The sequence below is a fragment of the Poecile atricapillus genome, chromosome 7, assembly GCF_030490865.1.
Source record: "Poecile atricapillus isolate bPoeAtr1 chromosome 7, bPoeAtr1.hap1, whole genome shotgun sequence".
NCBI lineage: Eukaryota > Metazoa > Chordata > Aves > Passeriformes > Paridae > Poecile > Poecile atricapillus.
The window spans coordinates 15,628,890-15,651,043 of record NC_081255.1 but is presented as its reverse complement, the minus strand read 5'-3'; the positions used below and the strand labels follow the sequence as shown (position 1 = coordinate 15,651,043).

The following is a 22,154-nucleotide window of genomic DNA, read 5'->3' as shown; positions in this document are numbered from 1 at the left end:
GGAAGAGTTTTAACATGTCATTCAGCTACTTATAAGGAACTTAGAAGAATATTTTAATGTGCTTTTTGGAAAGCTGTATGACCTTTGGTTTTTAACTTTCAAGGGAATGTACAGTTTACTGTGCAATCTCATAGTGACATGGGACTATGTTGATTCCAGGTCTCTAAACATCTCTGTTCAAATTTGTTCTGCATCTTTTATCCATTGATAAAGCAGGTTTTAATTATTTAATAGTTTTACTGTTGGCCATAATTTTTGTCATGATAAGCTGTGCCTACTAAAGTTTTCTCAAGAAGGATGGCTTAATCTGATTTTTTTCCTTAAGCAGGGCAACACTACTGGAATTTTTGGTAACACTGATACAGAGAACATTCCTGCTTGCAGTACCTTAACACGGGGTGCTTGGTTACATCTTCCATAGAGGGCTTTTTTTTTGTCCAAATAATCTCAAAGCAAACATTACACCCTTTATGTCACACAATTGCTTTCATCTTTCTTAGGACATTTCTTCATTATAAATTTAGTAGTGACAAAATTCCATTTTCAGTGCATGACCAATGTGTTTGTCCTGTGAATTGCAGCTTGCCTATATTTAGCTGTACCAAATGGCACAGTGATTTGTGGGCCTTCTACCTGTTTATGGATTATCACTTGGTCTAGAAACATAAGAAAATTAATTAATAAGATATCCCTGTATTTAAATTAATAAAAACTACTGAAGGAGATACCTGCTGAGCAGGAGTGAACTTCAGTGTTTCTTCTGAAGCTTTTGGGACATAACAAAGCTGCTAGTTTTAATAACTGAGACTGTATTTGGAACATTACTATTATCAAGAAGCAGAGGAATTCAGGGCAGTAGAAGTCAGCAAGTCAGACCAACTGCTGTGGCTCCTGTTGCTCTGTATGAAGACTGTGAAGTAATGCAGGTCATTGGTGTCTGAAAACAGCTCTTCAAGTCTACTTGAGTATGTGTGTCATTGTGAAATGTCTGGGGCATTTTTGCTGATAGATTTCTCAAAGCTACTTAATTACATTAATTGATTAGTTTGTTCATAAACAGTGAACTGGAGTTTACTTATCTTGGTCATTTGAGCAAATTTAAACATTAGCATCAGTATCTTGTTTGGTTCACAGTAAATACAAAGTTGTAATTAGTGTCACTTAGACCTCTGTTGATGAAGAAAAGAGTAATAGGTGTATATGTTCCTTTTAAGACTATTTTAATGAAATGAAGGAGTATGGCCCCATCCACACACTGTGGTCAGCATCAGAAGAAGACATAGCAGACTCCCTGAAGGGCATTGCCAGCTGCATCGACCGCTGCTGCAGGGCTACAGAGAAGCGAATGGCAGGGCTCTCAGAGCACCTCCTGCCCATTTTACATGAATACGTTCTCTACAGTGAAATTCTCATGGTAAGGTTTCCTGAAGGACTCTTTCTGGCTCAGTATAAAATTTGACTTAGTCCAATGAAAATGCCCAGGAGAGAATCTGATGAAAATGACTTTACAGTCCCTGTATTTACTCAGTACAAAGCGTGCACAGCATATGATACCTGTCCGTTATCGGGAAATCCAACTGGTCCTGTTTCTCTTGCAAATCAGGCAAGAGGTGCCCCTTCCAAATAAGAAGAGCTTGATAGTTTTGCCTGGCAGGCAGCCCTGAGTAGCTGTGCTATGGTGTCTAGTTTGCAGTCTTCAATGAGCTCTGCATTGTAGCAGTGAGAGTTTGGGGACAGCAGCTGAGAAAGACATGAACTCATTGAGTAACAGATTGTGTGTGGGAAAAGGAGTGGAGAGGTTTTTCCCTTTCTAGGAGCTCTTCCTAAGTATGTTTTCTTTTTCCAGAACAGCTGGGAACTTCCAGTCCCTGCACCATTACATAAGCATGTGTTAGTCTTTGCCACAAGCTACTGCTCTCAGTTCCCTTTATGTATGTATTTTTCTTACACTTGGAGAGGATGTAAAAAAATCAGACTCCAGAGTTATTATAGTCAGTGCTGGTGGATAATCAACATAATTAAGTAACTGAATTCAGTATGTCATAATTCCCACTTAGCTGCCTACAGAAAGCAGAACATGTGTACAAACCCCTCTTTGTCTAGGTTTTGAGCAATGCCAGCTGCAGAATCTGTTCTTGTGTTCCTGCTGGGAGCCCAGCTCCTGCTGCAGTGGTTTCAGTAGGGGCTGCAAGAGTCTTCCAGTCCATGACTAGAGCAAGACCCAAGTTAACTGAGCCTTTGGTGGCACTCTGCAGGGTATTGCTACTTTTTCAGTAAGGCTTAGCTACTGAGAGTTAGGAATTCCTGCTGCAATGACTGCTGTCTTTAATACAAGCTTCACAGGAAAAGGGGCCATACAAAATGTCCTGTATCTCACAGGCCTCAATATTTGCTGCTAGATGGAGGTAGGTACTGCTTTGCTTAAAGATCTGAAGAGATTACTGTTGTAGCAATTGCAGGTCATCTCCCTCACTTCCAACCTGATTTTTCAGAATTTCTGTGTTTTTTACCCATAAGCAATTGTAGTCTTCATGCAACTGAGGAGATGCTGCCTGCCCATTGCTTACCCTGTGGATTTCACCCGGTAGTAACACACTTCAGAGGTGTGTTTAACCCCTCATTGCAGGGGCCTTGGTGCAGTGCTGCCAAGATCACATGCAAATGTTCAGAGGTGTGATCTAAAGAGTACAATCCTTATATTTTCCAGTGTTGAGAGTTCAACCTGTAACTGGGAAAAGAATTGAATTCATAGCTAAAATATTTACATCTGGACCATCCCCTTCCTAACTGACCCACAGAGCAAATTTGCTGTCCCTCAGGGTAAAAATTACAGCATTAATTAGTTATGGGTCCATATAAAATATTTGTGGGTTTTGTGGCAAGGTACCATTAAGTATTATACAAAAAACTTGTAAAAGTATAATAATATGTTTTAAAAATAAAGTGCCTTTGTTGGCCATTAGAATTCAGCACTTGCCTATAGATGTAGCATGTTAATATTAAAGTAATTGGTTTTGTCTTGTAATTTAAAGTGTATGTGTGATAAATGTTGCCAAGCAGTCATTAGAAGTTTTAAAAGAGGCAAAAGAAAGGAAGAAACAGAAAACATTTTTATTATGAAGAAAAGCTGTTCCAGACATTTGTTTTGCTTCTGTGCTTCCAGCTAAATATTTTCTGTATTTATCTAACCAAATTATTCCAAGCTATTAATGAGCATTCATCTGTATTGCTGATCTGTTGTTCAGAAATGCCCAAAGTCAGGTCTACCAATTTTTTATAGTGATTACCTGTTCAAAAAGAAACCTTGAAAAATTATTTGAAAATTAAGCTCTTAAATTATTCTATCATGTTTGATAAAGTGTCAAGTTTTCAGAGAGAACTCAGTCAAATAAGAGAGCTAGAGAAGGTAGAGCTGCTTGTGGCCTGTGCTGTTTCAACATGCCCTATGCTAGAGGTGAATACTGAACATCTCTGCAGAAGAAGCAGTAAAACCAGTTGTGGCAAGGTAATGTAAAAGAAGGTTTTGAGATTTGTAATTACGTATGTCCTGCTTCTGATTTTTTTTCAAAAAGACAAAAGCCGTGCAACACTTCTGCAGGATAAGCATACCTGAGTGTGCTTTTACAAATCAGGAAGCTAAGACAAAGAGACATTTGTAAGGCTTCATCAAGGTCTCAGAGCAAATGAGCATTAGAAATTGAAATTTAATCTGTAATACTGTTCCTGTTTTGTAGCTCAACGAGTAGTATTCCTTCCCCTTTCTAATTATTTTTTGACATTATGCTAAAATCCCAATACCTGATAAGATAGTTTCAAAGGAGGTAAAAATTACATATGCTGAAAATAAGCATATATATTAATGGTAGAAAAGCTATCATTCTTATAACTTTTATCTGCTTTTTCTGATATTTTTTTCTGATTTGCCAAAACTATATTTGGCACTTACAAATTAATATTAAAGATTGAAGTCACTATTTCAATAATGCTTTGTATACCATTTCTAGTCATTCTACTTTATTTGGTAAATTTTACTCAACATACTTCTGTTCATGATATTTGGCAAACTCATGTTGCTGTTTTTAAATGAATATATAGTAAGTTAAGCTGATACCAAGTAAACTGCTGTAGCAGTTCTGCTCATACAACTGGCAGTGATACTGTGTATGGCAGATTCTTGTGGTACTGATTTTGGATTTAGTAAGATTATTGAAAAACCTGTAAGATAAAATACAGTATTGGAAAAATAAGTCTTCATGATTTTAATTTTTTTTTATAAAACATATATCAAAATTATTAAATGATATAATTCTATGATCTTGTTTTCTGAAAGAGCTAAAATTCGCTGCCATTTACTTTCTTTTTTTTTTTTCATACTAAGGGTGTTTTGAAAAGGAGAGACCAAATTCAAGGTGAGCTGGATTCCAAAGTTGATGCTTTAGCCAATAAAAAGACAGAAAAGGATCAGGTGAGTATTTTCAGAGAGCTGGGCCTTCTTGTAGCAGTGGGAGACACAGAAAAAGGACATGTGTCCCCTGAGGCCACGTGCTGGGACTGGGTGCTGTCTCTGGTAGCTCTTTGTGCCAGGCAGAGGCCATCACAAGAAAGAAGCAGCGCTTCTGGAGCTGGGCTGCTGGAGGGAAGGGCTGGTTGTGGTGGGTGACCACTGGCCTTTGTCAACACAGGCTGTACCACAGCTTATTTTTAGCTTTTCTATTTGCTTCCACGCTTGGAGTTAAAGGAAAGTAACAGTTACTGCAGTGCTCTTGTAGCTGCTGCTTCATTGATGTAGGAGAAGTAGAGGAGGTGATTAGAATCAACAAAGCTGTTCATTAAACTTATTTAAATTAAAATGTTCTGCATTCTGTTCTTTCAGATTTCTGTTTTTTCCAGTTGGACCCAGGGATTTTTTTTTTCTTTTGCTCCCAGTATGGAACTTTCATTCATTCTAGTGAAGTCAGACTGTAACTGATACCCCATGGGGACAGGCATCCCCAAAACCACCAGCAAGGCTCAGTAGCCAATTAAAAACAACTTCTGGGAAGAGAATCAGCATTTTTAAAATTTTTGATTGTTAAACTCTCCAGCCTAAATAATGTCCTTTTAGCACAGTATTAATACCAAGTGTTATACAGGGTAAATAATATATAAAAATTACTATTAACCTTTTAGTACATCAAAGGAGAAAATCCTTAACATTTCAGATAGTTTTTATTAGGCTTATCGTAATTAGTTTCCATGTGAAGATGAGCTGTTTAGATTGTTTTTGGCACTTGAAATGCATATTTTCATTTGACTTTTTTGGCAATAAGGTGAATAACTAAAAATATATTGCTGATTTCTGATATCTACAATGGCTATAGTATATTATGTAACAATTTGCCTCTGTGTACTGCAGTGGGACACTAAGTAAATATTTCTAGTTTTGGAGTTTTCTTCCTGAAGTGGAAATTTTGTTTATTTATTGCCTTTGTGTTCTGTAATTTGTTTTTGTTTCTCTACTTTCTTTGCTGTTTTTCCTGTCCTTTTTCTGTAGTTTAAAGCCTGAAGCTCTTATAAAATGAACAGAGGATAGTGAGTTGGAGAAGCCCCCTAGGCTGGGAGTTGGGTGGCCATGGCAGGTGCACTCAGTGACGAATTCAGCTTCATACAGCTTGTTTAGCAGCCAGACTCATTGTTTACTGTAGAAAAGACACCATAGCCTGGCAGGGCGTGCCACCTTTTAGGATGCATTTCTGTTATAATCTGATGGAGTTCTGAGACAACGTGCATGCACTCCCTTTTCCTGAACTCTTACAAATAAAAAACCAGAATATTTGTATTTTAGCATAGAATTGATCATACCATGTTGATTTGATATTGACAGTGGTTTACTCCATCATGAGATGTTTGTACTTGCTTGCAGTAGGATTTTAAAATCAGTTTGCCCAAACTTATTTTTTTTTCACTGTATATATGTTTCCATATCTGCATTTACAGTTTGGTAAAGGCTTTGGACACTCTGATTACTCAGGTGTTCAGATTTTGCTTTATCTTTCCAGCCCCTCTATTTCTTACTAATTTCAGAGAATCCTGTTCTTGAGAGCCTGGTACTCCTTAGAGTCTCAGAAGAGCAGTAAAACAGATGTCTGTTAGTCTAATCTGATAATAAAATCCTGTGTTCTCTAATTGAGTGGCAGCTGTATCCTGAAGCCTTTTTCTTAATTAGAAGCTGAAGCCTTTTTCTAGTAAGGATAGTTTGGCAACAGAAAATGGTGTACTGTTATTTTTAACCATTCAAGTGACTTAACTATTTTCTTGGTAATTTTTTTACTATATTTTAACTTTTATTATGAGTTGAAATATTTTTATGACAATTCTAGCCAGACTTACTTCATAATGAAAGGTGGTCATAACACAGGTATGTTGTTGGAACAGGTGTGAGACACCAAGTTTGGGTGTATTTGCACGTATCTATTCCTAAGCTGAACTCCTGTAGCTTCTAATGATCTCATAGATGTTAGATTGAACTTGTCAGTGCAATCTAGTAGCCAGAACTTTTGCTGACAGTGAGTGGCATGAACCTTAATCCCATTTGAAGTACATTTCCACCACAGAGAAGGAGTCTCAGACTGTCATTAGAGCTGATAAAAGGTTGTGAGATGTTTAGCACTGGTCATGGCAAACAGTAAATGATTTAACGAACACAAGGTTGTACAGCAGAACAATGCAAAACATCCCTAAAGGTCGGTGCAGATGAAATAGGCTGTAATTGTAAATTAAACCTTATGGGACATTAGGCTCATCGGCTGAGAAAAAAAAAGTTTTCTTGAGCTGTTAGAAAGCTGCTTGTGGTGCTGCTACAAAAGCCAAAACCTTGGTTTTTACTCCAAAATTTGGTCCACAAAGGAGGTGGTTGTTCAGGGTATGGATGATTTGAAGACTGATTTTGGATGCAGGCTCTGACAGAGAGATTGGGCAGGACTTTGGTACCCTCCTGCTTATCTAGACATTTCTTACCTCCAGAGCTGTGGCTGTAAAGATAGTGGGATATGCTGCTCCATGACTCCCACACTCCATCCTGGAGGTTACACAGAAATGCTCTCTAGTGTATCTCTCTATGGTTTGGGCATTTCTAATAGTTTTAGTCTTGCCAGTAGGGCTGATAATAATTCTGAAAAAAGGTTGGTATAAATGTGCTCTGACAGAGCGAGATAAGCATTAAATGCCAATTTAAGGATTCTAGTGTTTAGGCTTGAAACTGAGTAGTAAAGAGATGAAATGCTGAATTTATTACATTCTGAATATATTTTGTCTTTTAACTCCAGGCTAAAAAGGAGTTAGTATCACCAAGCTGTAGGATTAATTCACGTAGCAGATAGAAATTCGTGCTATTTTGCATAGTGAGATAGTGTAAAATGCTGTGTCACTTACCATGTAATTTGGCTATTGGAGCAGGTCTCTCTGGCTACAGTCACATGGTCCATGTCTGGTAACATTCTGCCCTAGCAATGCCTGGCTCCCACCTTCCTGTGCTCTGGTCCCATGTCTGATTAGTCCTGTGCTGGCCTCTGGCCATCACTTATGGGATATTTCATTTCTCACACCAGCTGCCTTAGTGAGATCAATGTAAGAAAATGGATTCAGAATCCTGTTTAATTTGCAGGATCAGTTGTAACAATTTACACCTTGTAAATGAGAAACACACTAGGTAGATGTTTTTGTTAAGTCCAAGCCATTCTTTCCTTTCTGCTGTCATGGCAGCTAAAGAGAGTAGCACTGATGAGTTATTTCAGTTTTGAAAAAGTAGACCTTGAACATCTCTACCTGACATAGTGACATGCAGCATAATGCTGCCTTTAGACCTTGAGTCCAACCCTTGCCTTAATACAGTATGTGGTTTCTTTGGGGTTTTAGAGTGGGATGTTTAAACTTCATATCCAGGCAGAGTTGTTGTCCTGGCTTAGGGAAAATTTGCAAGAAAACCTCTGAATGGGGTCTCTCTAGAAAGCAAATTTAAGTGGACCGTCCCCCAGCTGGTTCAGGAAAAGATTTCCTTGGAGAAAAGTGGAAAAAACTGTTTATTTAACAAGCAAAGTATCTACAAGCATAAAAAATGAATAATAGTAATCAATAAAACCTCTCGCTGTTCTGAAGAGATGGCAAATCCAGCAAGTCCTTGTTGTGGGGTGTAGCTCGGCTCGCTCAGTCTCTTATCAGTCCCTCCGGAGATGGAAAGTGCCCAGGCCCAGGCCCTGGTGGGCCACAGGAGTGAGCTCCCGGGGCTTGGCTGGGGTTTCAGTCCACAGCAGGTTTGAACAGATTCAAGGAAAAAGAAAAAACACAGTCTGGGGAGCTTCTCTGCCTCAGCTAGCTAAAAACTAAGTAAAAGCAAAGGAGAGCTCTGTCCCGCTGTCTGTCCGTGCTGCAGAGAGCACAGTCCAGAGCAGGATGCTGGGGAACGAGAGCCGTTTCTGAACAAACTGCATAAGCAGAACAGTCGACCGGGGATACAAGCATCATAAAGTCACCCCAGGACAGTTGTATAACAGAGTTTACCTGTCCATATCATGTTCTGACTACAGTATGGAAGAAATTTGTAGTTGCTAGAAAAGGCTGGACAAAAACAAACTGTAAAATAACTTACTTAAAGTTATAAAGTTATAAAGAATGAGGTCAGGGGAATTTGCTGCAGCCAGGACTTCTAAGTCAGAGAAGTTCTTTATGTGTGTAGACTAGTGCGTTCCCATATAGGAACTTTCTGCAAAAGCAGAGAATAGATTCAACTGTCTTTCCTACTCTAAATCATCTTTAAAATGTCATCACTTTTGGTATTCTGTATGCGTTCATTTTTTGGTATTTGAAGGACAGGCAATTAGCATTGAACATGGTCAAAATACCAAATCCAGTTGTCTGTAATTCCTGTAAAGGTAATTCCCCCACGCTTAAACTTTGGATTAACCTTTTCATTTTGAATGCAGTTGGTAGTTGAAATTACCCTTGTCTGTAGCTTGATTAGTGGTCTAGCCAGATAACTGAACTTGGGCTTTTCAGTAAAGTAGAATTTATTTTTTTTTTTTTCATTCTTTTCCCCATTAATAACCTGTATTTCATTAATCTAGAAGCATGGCAAAGAAAATCAGTGTTGAAATCAAATCTAACTAAAAATGTATGTTATTGGCTAACATTGTTACATTATTGGATAACATTGATTCAGATGAAATTTTAACTAGCTAAGCAGTTCTTGGCTTCTTTAAGAGCTGAATGGGATCCAGGTTCTGTGACCATTTCAGGCAATGTTTGATGATTCAGTTTGTGGCTGATGGCAGCATCACTGCTGTTGCAGTTGATCACTGTATTCCCCTGCATGGTTCAAGCTGGTGGCTGTGCACCCAGACTTTTCATGTCTTGCTGTCAGTTCTGATGTTTCTGTGTTCTGCCAGGACCCTAAACATGTCATAAAAATCCTGGAAGTTAGTCCTGGAATCCTGAACTTCCTATCAATGAAAACACCAGCTCTGCAGAAAGCAAAAGCAGTTATCCTACTTTACACAGGAAGTATGAGGTAATGAGGAAGAAACTATTTGCTTTATGGGAGAATATAAGGACGAAGAAGAAATGTATGGAGCCTGAGTTGCAATGGAAGCAATTCGAGGAATTAAGTTTCCCTGCCTGATCTTCCTTATTTTGGTGGTGTTTGTGCATGCCCTCCTTGCTGCTGCAGACAGTGGCTCTGCAGTCCCATCTCTGCAGCAGATTTTGCACTGTAGCCACAGGAGATGTGCCTCGTTCTGTGACCTGGTGCCAGCCAGAACAGACACAGCTGATTAGTAAATGACAATAGGTAACTGAATTACTGAGAAGACCAGAAAATCTCCTTAAAGACAAGGCTGCTGTCCACTTACTCCCATTAGCTGGCAAGTCAGTTTGTGCATCTACAGTAATGAGAAGCAAGTAATGTCTGTAGAGTAGCCCTCAAGGTTTTGGGTCCTGGATTGCTGTGAAAGAGTTTCTTCTCTGTAGAAGTCCTTCCATTTAATTTCTTTCTCTGCTTCTGTATTTCTTCTTCCCTCATATGGTCACACACAGTTCAACAAGAAAAGATGGCAATGTGACAGGCAAGAAACCAGAAAGTTTGTGATTTTGATTTCTGCTGTCTTCTCATCATTCTGTTTTCTCCTGTTATCAAAGATTCTGTCAGGATTTTCTCATTTTTTCTAGCCAAATCTAACTTGTACAATTGATTCTGCTTCAGTAAAGCCCTCTATATAGTTCCTTTTGATGCATTAATGTCAAGTGCTAGTGAAGAGGTGCCAGAGTGTAACTTCTCAGTGAACAAAAATATCTCCAGGAACACTTTAATTCTGGTCTGTATTTTATGTTATTAATATTTCAGAAATTTTAGTGACTTATTAATTAAGAATTAATTTTACATTTATCTCTGGGGAAATACTTTTTTTGCTAAGTTAAATACAATCTTGGTTCTACAGTTCATCTCTACTACAGTCAATTGATTTCAATAATTTTGAAAATGGTGATTTTACTAACATTTTTTAATGTTTACAATTAATATTTAGTTCTCAGAAGAGATTGGGAGACTTGAAGACAAAGTTGAGCATGCCAATAATGCTCTGAAAGCAGATTGGGACAGGTGGAAGCAGAACATGCAGTGGGATATGAGATCGACATTCACTAATGTGGCTGAGAATAATCTCCGTTATTATGAAGAGGTAAAACTCTTTCTCACAAAAAATGTTATTTTTTCATTATTTCTGTGAAGTCCATGGGTTCTCTGTAAAGAGGAAATTTTACATTTTAGCTCAAACATTTGGTAACTTTGGAATCAGTTTCTGTGGGAGTAGAGAGGCAGTTATCCTGAATTTGACAGATTTCAAGCAGAATATATTTTATTGTGCCCAAGTTGTTTGATCCTGAGTTCATCATCGACAGAGGGCACTCTTGTTTTACTAACCACAACAACTTGGAACATGCTTTTCAGTTCAATGTCAGCTGCTATATTTCACTTTGGAAACACTTTGCTGTGAGAGCATGAAGAAGCATTCTGGAAGGCTCAAACCTGCATGAGAAAAACCTTTAAATATGTTTCCATCATATTTTTATTTTCAGCTCAAATGCCAGAGGTAATATTCTTGGTGAGAATTTCCAAGAATATATTCTAGGAAGTAGAATTTGAAAACATATAACAAAATACATTAAGCATTCTTTGAAGTTTCCTCATGGGTAACACAATGTTGATTGAAATGCGCATTTTGAAAATATCCCAAATGTCTGAAGTTTTAAAATAATTTTTCCTTGTTTTGGGGGGAAAAAATGGAATGCACTGAGCAATCTATTAATCATAAATTAGTCATTTTCACAGATATATTTTGGTATCTGTAACTTCAGTCCTGTAGTCTGAGCCTTTTATGGATTGTGCATTAGCCAGTGGCAGTGCTCTGATTTTGCAAATCATTTTGTTAAAACATGATTGAAAAGACAGAGCTCTTGATCATCAAGTCTAATTAATTAACATGCAGTCTGTGAGATGCATGGACATTGACAATCTGTTGTTACATATTAAGATCAAAATATTTTCAGAAATCAGGCAGCAAGCTTTTGGCATCCTCTAACATTGTCTTCATTTATTGATGGTCTCTGACTTCTGTAGCAGCAATATGTATGTTAAAACAATGCTGAATATATTAGAAAATTTTCTTTGTGAATGATTAGCTAAAAGGTAAAAATAATTATTTGGTTCTTTTTCCTGTCTAGAAATGCTTTTTTGCTGAATTAGAAATTTAATTTAGAACACCAAAGCTCATACTATATATGAAATTACTATTCTGAACCCACAAACTGCAGAAAATTATTCAGCTGTCTCTGTATCTGCCAGAGGTTCTTCTTAAATATCCTCTGAAATGCCAGACAAATTGGTTTATACTGAGACACGATCTTTTGTTGGTACTTTTCTTGAGTATTGAAATCTTCATTAAATGGTTTTCCTGTTAGATCTTTGTAGATCCACATTTTAGAAAAGGCACCTTATCTCACTGCAGCAGTTGCAATAATAAGCAACATTGTGCTATCGCTTCTTGTTTGCAAAGAAAAATTGCTTACCAATTTTTTCTGTTTTATCAGAAAACCACTATCTAATCCTGATATTCAAAAGAACTTGATAAAGTTAATATTTTGATTGGGAGTTTTGACCTAAAATACGTTTATTCAAGACCCATGGTTAATGGTGATGGTTAATTAATAGAGAAGTGATTACTGATCACTGTCAGAGGCCCGTGTATCTCAAACTACAAGTGTGTACTCCTGAAAGCAGCAGGAAAAGAAGCTCTGGCATCTGCTCCTACTGTTTGGGAGTGAAACTCCAGGAAAGGAATCTCAGAAACTCAGAAGCAGAATATTATTTTTACGCTTTCAGTAGGAAAGAGAATCCAACCTTAAATGTAATAGTTTGAGTCTGACTCATTAAGCTCATGCACAGAGTCTGTTACAGTGTTTTTTGCTTGTTTAATTATTATTTGCTTCATTAGCATTTTTTCACATGTCTGAAGTTACTCATTCAGACTTTTGATGCACCATTTGATGCTTACTAAGCCTTTTCTTGCTGTAACATCCCTCATGTTATTTCCTGCCTTTTTTGTTTCCCAAAGCATGTTCTGTGCATTTTCCAAGGCACCATGGTTGCTATGAATGTGATTCAGTTGCCCAGTTCTTCAGTCCAACTCCTATGAGGAATCATCTCCTGCTTTCTCACTTAGTGTCTACCTGCTTCTCATTCTTTCCACAACTTCCCCCACCCCTCAGTTAAACTATTCTTGCCTCTCCACAAGCAGTGTCCCATTCTCTTATCTTCAGCAGCATTTCACTGTGCTTCTCATTATTCCCCTTGCTGACTGCATTTCCCAGGCATACAACCAAAGAAGGAGTCATTTATGTTCACCGTCATTCTCTGCTTCCCTTAAATTTTGGGAACCACAGAGAGACAGGCATTTTGTATTTTCTGATGGCTGCTGCAGTAGAGAATGCAGTCCTTCAAAACTGTATAAAACCCAAGCCAGTGTGGTCAAAAACAACATAGCAGCATGTCAAAGTACAGTAAAATTTTTAAAATGTCATTTAATCTTTGTCACAATTTGGGCAAAGAATATGACATTTGTTTGGGTTTTTTCTTAATTGTAGTTGCCTAAGGATTCTGCTGTCAAACTTGTCAAGCATAACTTAGCTAACATGAAAGAGTATCTCTTCCTTAAGCTGAATTACTGCTCACATAAGTGTTACTCTAAAAGTGTTACCTGTAATTATGTTTCTGCAGATTTATAAATTTAAGAGTTATTCCTGTAGTCTTCCAGTTCATTGGGTATCTGCATTTATTATACTCAAATAAGAATTGTTCCTTTGTTTCTATAGCTGTTTTATGTCTCTCAATGCTGTGGTAACAAAGACATGAATAGAAGCCCAGTGTTGCAGATTTACAGAGTGCTCCTGTGCAGGCCTATGAAAACGAAAGCTTTCAAGGGATAATGTGCAAGCTTTGTTATAATGTATTTTAAATCATTAGGAGCCAAGAATTACCATGACTGACCAATCATTTGGTATTCCTGTAGGTGGTCTCAATGGTTCATACAGTTCTGTACTTCTTTTTCTCTGAAAAAGCGTTGAATACATCCTCAAGTCTCTCCATATTCCACAAAGTCTTAAGTCCAAAAAAACAGTACTAACAATGACAGTAAATGCATTGCTAAAATAAAGAGGACTTTCTGAAACAATAAGAAAAGGTTTTAATTTTTGGAAGTTCATAAATTTCCTCCTAATTCTGAAGTAAATAGCATTTATTCAGCACATGTTAACAATGTACCATTTATTTTATTCATTTTCATCAGGCCTTAGTCATGACACCATTATCTGATAGCTTAGTCCAGAAGAGTTATCTGCCAAACAGCTGGAATCACAAACTGTCCACAGGGTGGAGCTTTCATCTGAGAAACCGATTGTCACCATGAATATTTTCATTAATTTAGAAATAGATATTCTAAAGATGCAGCATTACTAAACCCAAAGCAGGATACAGTTAGTGGTGGTGCTGGCAGTGCTATTTAGCTGGCAGGTTTGAAGTGTTGCTGCTGCAGAATAGCAGAACTAAACCAGGTACTGTTGAACTCTGGCTTCAAAGAGCAAAAGCAATTAAACATATGCTACATTTGTCCTCCTTCTCATGTGTTTAGTATAGCTAGTACATATGCAGCCAAAGAATTTTTGATATCCTGTTCTTTTCAGGAAAATCACCAGAATAAGTGGCTAGATTTTACAGCCCAATGCAAAGACTAGTTAGACATTGTAAATCCAGCAAATATACCAGAGTTTGGGGTTCCACTGCTTGTTGGGTACTCCAGGAAATGCAGGCAGATTGGTGGTTTTTCTTAATCTGGGATGCTAATTAGTTTTGGCATTGAAAGAATGTGGTTTTTTTCTTGAGCATGGATGAACATTTCTTTTGAAGTACAGCATTTTATTTTATTAATTGCATGTGAGATTAATCCTGTTAATCCCTTGCATCTTAATCAGAATCTGTTACCATTGATATAGTCACATTCTTGTTGGTGTTGGCACACCTTACTGTTTTTCAAATATATAAATAATTTCATGATTTTATTAAGTATTTCAAGTACAATTTAGTGTATTTCTGTGACCTACATTGTTGTACAGGTATAAATTGATCCAAAAGATTCATTAGAGCAAAGCAATACTTGTTCCCTATTACAGTAACTTGCCTCTAACTCCAAAGCCCTTGTGTACTTCTCGGTTTTGTAAAAGCTGCAGAAAATTGATGAGATTTGTTATTTGCCCTAGAGGCCTCTGTAGTGATGCACTGAAGCAGTTATTTGGTCATGTAGCAGAAATTTGGCTGCTCCTGCGTGTTGATCACGTCCCGTGCTTGGGAGTTCTGCTACCAAACTTCAGGAGATTTTCAAAAGCTCCCCCGTCTGAGCCGCTTTGTCCCTGTGCGTGTCACTTCAAAGGCAGATCCATCTTTGAACCCTCATTCACTTCAGCCTTTAAAATTTTTTTAAAATCATTTTGGGAAGACATTTTTTAGAGTGTGAATTACTATTTCTGTGCAGTCTAGCTTTTGTTTCCATGCACACAGAAATAATGAAAATATTTTTTGTTTCAGTCACAAACAAGACTCCATTTTCAGATTCTACTCCAAAAAATGCCATCATAAGTGCTATTTTTAAGGTATCAGCCACGTATAACTGGGAACATGGCATGTGACACACTGCTTCTGCTAGCATCCTTACTACATGTTCTATTTTTATATCACCTTTTTCATTATATATGCAATTGTACTATATGAAAAACTTTTTGCTGCTTTTTCTAAGAATGATGTTGCAGAATAGATATGCATCCTCCAGTAGTGATCAGAACATTTTAGGTAAAGTAGCCTTATTTAAGTTCCTGCTATTGCATTTTGTGTATTTAGGCTTTTTTATGTTTTCCATTGGGCTTTTACGAGTAATTGGATTATGAATTTCAATCCTGGGCAAACACATTTAATTTCCTTAGTTTGGATTTTCTGGGGTTTTTTTCCTTTCTGTCTCCTTTGTGAAAACTGGCTGATCCTCTATTTAGATCTCCGTTTTCAACCTCCCAGGAGACTGGAGTAAAATCATTCTGTAATAATGTTGAAGTATACATCACTAACAAAATGTCGTTTATGCAGTTCATGCTTCACAATATGAAAAGCTTGAGCCTAAGGCACAGAGACCTAGTTTAGTTTTGGTGTGGTTAATTATAAAATTTGTCAGCTGTAGCAGCACTGTGATGTCTGACAGTGAAATGAGCCAACATTGCTCTTACATTTTGAAAAATGTGTTTTGGTTATATAAACAGGGATAAATGAAAAGCCAAATAATTTGTTTGAGAAAAAAATGCTTTGCATCTTTGTCTGGACAGACTTCAGTAGATCATATCTATCTGGTTAAGCAGTGTATTGTGATTGCATTTTACCATGTGCAGCTTGCCTCTATGTTGAAAAGATAATACAAAGCCATTTTTACATTGCAGCCGGTGCTGATACATGTATTTTAATTCACATTACTGAAATTACAGAATAACAAAACATGGATTTATGTGGTAATTAAATCAAACTGTGTCTCAGAAAAAAAATCTGTCATTGCCAATGAAAGACTCTTCAAGAAAAAATGATGTTTTATTGTACCACACCTAGAAAAAGCTTAGAACAACAGCTGCACCTTGCAGCTTTCTAGGATGGTAATCCAGGCTGAGCTCTAACAGAAATTGATGAGTTTGAGTGCCACAGTGAAGACACATTGCTAGCAGCTGCCTCACTGACATTTCAAAACCAAGTGGCCATGTTCCAGCTCAAGCCACTCAGACAGACTCAGCTGCCACAGTGTCACATGAAGTAGGGGAGAATCTAATGATCAAACTTAAAGGCTTTATACAAAAGATCAAAAAGACCTTTTAAATCAGAAACCAGTTTTCAGCACTTCAGTTCACTCTTCAGGCTGGCAGTATCTTCAGTTTCTCCCTGGTGTACCATTTCAAAATAACATTTCTCCAAAAAGTCAATGAAGAAAGCAAATTTCCACTTGAATCTTACCCTGTTAGTTCTCTCTTTTAACAGTAATTCAAATCTTAGATATACTCTGAACAGCAGCATAATGTTGTTGTGTGCAATAGCAGCAGAAGTATTTGGGTCTTTTGTCAGCAAGATCGGAAGAGATCCTGGTATCCATAGTCTATGGGGCAAAATGTGGATAACAGGAGTGATCTCTACCGTGCCTGATAGTAGCCAAAAACCTGTGCAAAAATAAGCTCTTACTTTTATTTCGTGATCTTTTAGTTCAGTTGGCTTTTTTAACTGCTCTCTTTGCCTTGCAGACCCACATGTTCTACTTTCTTATGTCTTCAGAGACAAAGCTACTGCTGACTTGTTTATTTTCTTTTTCTTCTTACTTTTGTCACCCTTACTTTTATGGGTATCTCTCTTTCTGTATCCTTGTGTTATCATGGATTCCCCCAATCTCCAGTCATTCTGTGTGTATTCTTTGTTTTTCTCTTTGAGCTTATATTTAACATTATCAGATCCTCCCACTCATCTGCTTACACACAGACATGCACCAGGACCTAGCTCTTCAGTGTAGTATGATTAAATCTCCATATTTAATGGCAGAGTTTGGAAGTCATTCACAAGAAATGTTAAATGGAGTTAGGTGGCTGCAAGTTCAAGCAGGGTCATTTCCACATCTCCTTAGCAATGAGAGATGGAGACGAGGTGTTTCAATGAGCTGGACTTAGCAAGTTGCTGTGGCTTAAATAGTTTATGGCAAAAGATTTCAGTTAGGAAATAATGCTGTTTTCAGGGCACTGATTTAATTCAAAGTTTAGGTAAATATAATGTGCTGTCCAGGTTTTAATATCTATTTCCTGGGAAATTTCAGAAGACTGATTTATGGTGCATAATAAAGATTCTTCATGGAAAAAAGCTGTGTAGAGTAAGTAGTAAATCAGGTGCATTGTCAAGAACAATAGGTATGAATTTATAAGTCAAAATTTTGTAAGAACATTTCCATTCCAAGGGCTTTTTTTCAACAGCATCAGAACAAGTAAATTATTTCAGCAATTTGCCTATCCTGTTCAACTGGCAGACTTGAAATAGTAGAGACCTGGTGCTTTTGGTAACAAGGATCAACGCACTACAGGTTACCTTGTGATAGCCTTGCCATGGCTCTCAACACTAATTTATGATTTCAAATGGCTTGACAAGCTGCCAACACTCATTTAAGCCAAACTGAACCAAAGTCATATAGGGGTTTTATTTGCTTTGGTTTTGGTTTTGTTTTTTTTTTTTCATTTTACTGCCTGCAAAATTGATGCTTCAAATAAAAAAAATAGGTTTTATAATTGTAAATGCATTTTTCCATAAGCTGAGAAATACCACTTGTAAGGATAACAATTTCCCTACTCCCAGCCCCTCCCTTTCTGGTTCTGTTTCTTTCCCATTACTCTGGGGAAAAATGAATTCTCTCCTTATTTAGAAAAAAAAAAAATGGTTTCATTTAACTTGGAAGGAAAATTGGGTATACATTAGGAATCCACAGAGATTACAAGGCAACAGTGCCCGACAATGTGCTTTCTATTTGGAAGAGATCTTTGCCTGTAACTAAAGGAAGAGATTAAAGAAGAGCGTAATTAATGTTAGCATCTTCCATGCTACAACATACAATTACAGTGCTCACAGTGTGTGCTTGTCATTATGTAAAATTGACCTTTACAGCTCACTCAGCATGTTAGCTAACATTTTGCATATCACTGAGCTGCCTAGGAAACCTTATTTTGCTCTCACGTACAAAAGCAGCTTGTGACAATGTGTATGTATTCTGCTGTTTTTTTTACTCATTTTCTCCTTGGCTAACAGTTTACAGAAATCTCTGCTGTGCTCATATGTATGTCTTTGGGTTTTTTAAGTGCCTTGCTACATGGGAGTCCTTCCTGACATCTCAAACAGTGGATCTTCATGTGGATGAGGATTCTGAAGACAGGCCTTGAGTAATATCTCTGCTTGATCACTGCCTTTTCCGTGCAGTTTCTCCCAACCAAAGTGCTTTATGTGAGATCAGATACATTATTAAACTTAATTGTCAAAATCAGTGAAATGCAAGAAACCAGCTTATTGAACACTCAGGTATTCTAGCCCTGAAATACATTTTGAAACGTGCTATATATTGCTTTATATTGCTTAGCTCTGATTTTACATATTTTTATGCATTTGCATACAATTGTTTTCATAAATATTGTGTAATTTTGATATGAAGTATTTTAAATATGTAAAAATAGCTCCATTTTAATAAAAAGTTGAATAAGGAAAATTTGTCATCATTCTGTATCCTAGTCTTTTTTAGAAGTATTTTGGTATTTTAGCATGCTTTTTAGATTCACTTTCTTGAGTAATTTCTTGTAGAATTATGTCACATAGTCCTCAAGGACTAGGACTTTAGGATTATTTTAATAGACCTTGATAGTTGCCCAATGGCAACATAGGACATAAAGATGCCAAACGTTCTGTGAGATTAATGCTGCTTTGAAGGGTTGCTATTTAGTTTTCAGTTTGCAGTGTTTATGTATTTATTAGAAATCTTCAATTTGACATTTTTTAAAGGATAATTTTAAAGTGACAGTTCATGAAACACTCACTGTTTGTACAGTGATACCATTAGTCACAGCACTGATCTGCCAACACAAGAACTTCCATTTGGAGTTTGTAGGGTGAAACCCTCTGCTCCCATGGCTGACCCTCCTGTAATCCTTAACTTCTTTCCTCTCTAGATAGTCAATGTTCAAGAGAAGGGGTTAAGAAAATAAGAGGTTTGCATTAAAATGATCAGCTGATTCACTCATGCAATGTGCATTAAAGTCTTCCACTCACTGAATTATTCCACCCAAAAGGTCCTCCGGTCCGCAGCTGTAGTTTCTGCAGTTCTCTCTGGTGGTTAAGGTCTGAGAAAGCCACAGGCTTTACGTGGAAAGAATGAGGTACAGGAATCAGAGACAGCCTAACCAGGGCTCTGGCCTTGTAGAAGAGCAGGGCTTCAACCATCACCTGCACCTTCTGTGGTGGCATTTTGTGAGTTTGCTCTGGTCAGTCACCTAACAGCTGCAGGGGACAATTCCAGAGCACATGGCTGCCGCTCCTGGGTGGCTGTGAACCTGTCTAAGGTGGGCAAGGATTTGGTGGCTTTGATCTTAAAAAATCCATATTGCAAGACCTGGAATATCAGCATGACCTTTTCAGCAATGGTAGGAAAAGTGCTCTCATGCTGCCCCCATGAAGTAGTAGTGAAAGCTCAGCTCTTTGGTTTTTTTTTTTCCATCTAAACTCACAGGATTTTCCATGCTGAATATCAGTGAATTCCACAATTTAATATGTAGGAAAAATCAATTAATTTTGTGATTTCCTAAACCAGTTGCCCAACAACTTCAGGTAATGCCTTCTGCCTGTTAAATTGTGAGAAGAGGTGAACAACTGTGTCCTATTTGTCTTCCCCGTGCCACTCAAGAATTTACAGACCCCTAGTGTGTTTTCCAAGTACTGCCTGTTTTCCCAGAGGAAAAGCCAGAGCTTAATACCATATTGTACAAAAGGCACTTCATATCTGTGCTCATTGTTACTGCTTTTCTCTGTATCTTCTAGTTCTGCTGCAACCAGTGTTCAAAATGCAGACACACCAGAAATGTACATGTTGTCATAATTATGCTTTGATTTTTGTCATCATATTCTTAATTTATTTTTTGAAGTACCACTGAATGCTAAGCTGCCATTCCACAGAACTGTCCACAGAGCTATTCTGAAGGTTACTGAATAATTTAATATCCATCAGTGTGTATATATAGGAGAATTGGCTTTTCCCCTGTGAGCATTTATTTGCATTTATTAATACTCAATTTAGCCTGCTGTTTTTAGCTCCTAATCTCTCTGTAGTGTACAGTTCTATAAACAGGATTGCAACAAGACAAACAGCAGTAACACTTTGAATACCAGAAAAGTGGAGGTTCATGGTTTTGAGTTTGAATAGGCTTACTGGAAGGATAGAAGTACTTGAGTGTAACCAAAAATTGCTACTATGCTGCTAATTCAGGCACCTCTAAGGACATACAATGTCTGGTTAGCTCAGATGGGGCATGCCAGTGTGTGTTGCATTGATTTTACCTGCATATTCTGCTGGACTAGAATGTTGTTACCTGAGACAATTGGAAATCAGAAGCACCACTGGACATTTTGCATTCTTGGTAAAAATGTTCATTATATTCATTATATTATATTTTATTCATTTATTTATTATATTTATTTATTTTTTATATTTATTTTTAATTTATTTTTCTCTTAGCCCATTACTTACAGGGGGAAAAACTTTAGCAGTCAGTTTTATAGAGGTCACTTCTTGTGGCCATGTATTTATTTTCCTGATTTTTTTTAGTAGCTCTGTCATCATGTAAAATAAGGTCTGTTGTTAAGTACAATACAACATTGTCCTTTTTTTCTCATGCAAATATTTCTGAAACTTACAACTTTAGAAAGTCTATTGCATATTTAGACTTATTTCCAAAGATTTTTCTTTTATTGAGTCTTACCTTCCTTAGGCTTATGATTAGAAAGTGCTTAAACTATTTGATTACTGAAAATCAGTCTGCCTCTTACTGGATTTTCATGCTGCCTCTGTGTATGTCAGTGGTTCATATCTAGGGCCTATAAACAGTGCATCTCTCTCTCTTGTTAAACTGAAAACACACAAAGGAAAGAATAAAAACCTTCTCTGGTACCTAGCTGGGGAGATGTCACCAGAGCAAAATCCTGGCAGTAAAGGTGAAACAGGGATGTGGGTAAGAAATCAGTGGCCCTAAGCACTGAATGATTTTAAAGGGTTGCCTGATAACAGACTCTATCACTTTACAACTGATCTATGGCAACATGCATGTCCAGAGAAAAAATAAATAAATACAGGTTCTTCTGCCTCTGCTGCTGCCTATGCCTAAAATGGTGACCATTCAAAAAGATTTGTGCACTATGTATTGGATTATTTTCATTTACCTGATAGCTGTGGATAGGATATCACTTCTAGTATCACTAAAATAGGGATAATGCTGGCATAAATTAATCATGAAATCAACCTTTGAGCAGGAGTTTTGCAGGCCATGAGGAGTATCAAGTAGTTTTCTTTCATATGTCTGAATCATATTTTAATATCACTTATCAGCACTGCCCACTATTTTGGACAAATAGTCCCTTGCAACTTCATGAAGAATGGATGAGGACACGGGTGTGTGTAACAGGCTACTCTGGTTTAGATTTACTGAAGGAAAATGGCTAAATAACCCCTTTTCTAACAAATGAAGGAGCTCCTACCTGCCAGCTGGTGCGACTGACTTGAGTGAGTAGAGGATGAGATTGCAAAACCTTTGCAGAAAGCACCTGGACAGCAAAACATTCATAAAGCACTTCATAGCTTTGCAGCTTTTACTTGTGTGGACCTGCTGTTAACTGCCTGTATGTCACATAGCCATCATCTTTACTCTAGTCCTGCCATCAGTGTGGAGAGAGAGAAGCCTTATCTATGCAATCCCACAGAGGCTTCTTATTGATTACA

The 22,154-nt window shown here is 37.4% G+C and overlaps 1 protein-coding gene across 2 annotated transcripts in view; it reads left to right on the top strand.

The window, feature by feature from the left end:
* Window positions 1-18,875, top strand: part of SNX7 (sorting nexin 7) — a 30,934-nt gene extending 12,059 nt beyond the window's left edge. The window contains exons 6-9 of one of the 2 annotated variants that reach the window (XM_058842654.1): window positions 1,215-1,414; window positions 4,379-4,465; window positions 10,554-10,706; window positions 18,481-18,875. In XM_058842654.1, coding sequence (XP_058698637.1) covers window positions 1,215-1,414; window positions 4,379-4,465; window positions 10,554-10,706; window positions 18,481-18,561 — 521 coding nt within the window. In that variant the 3' untranslated portion in view covers window positions 18,562-18,875. Of the gene's footprint in view, window positions 1-1,214; window positions 1,415-4,378; window positions 4,466-10,553; window positions 10,707-15,160; window positions 15,227-18,480 lie in introns of those variants that run through there. The other variant, XM_058842655.1, reaches the window with a different exon arrangement.
* Window positions 18,876-22,154: the final 3,279 nt, after the last annotated feature.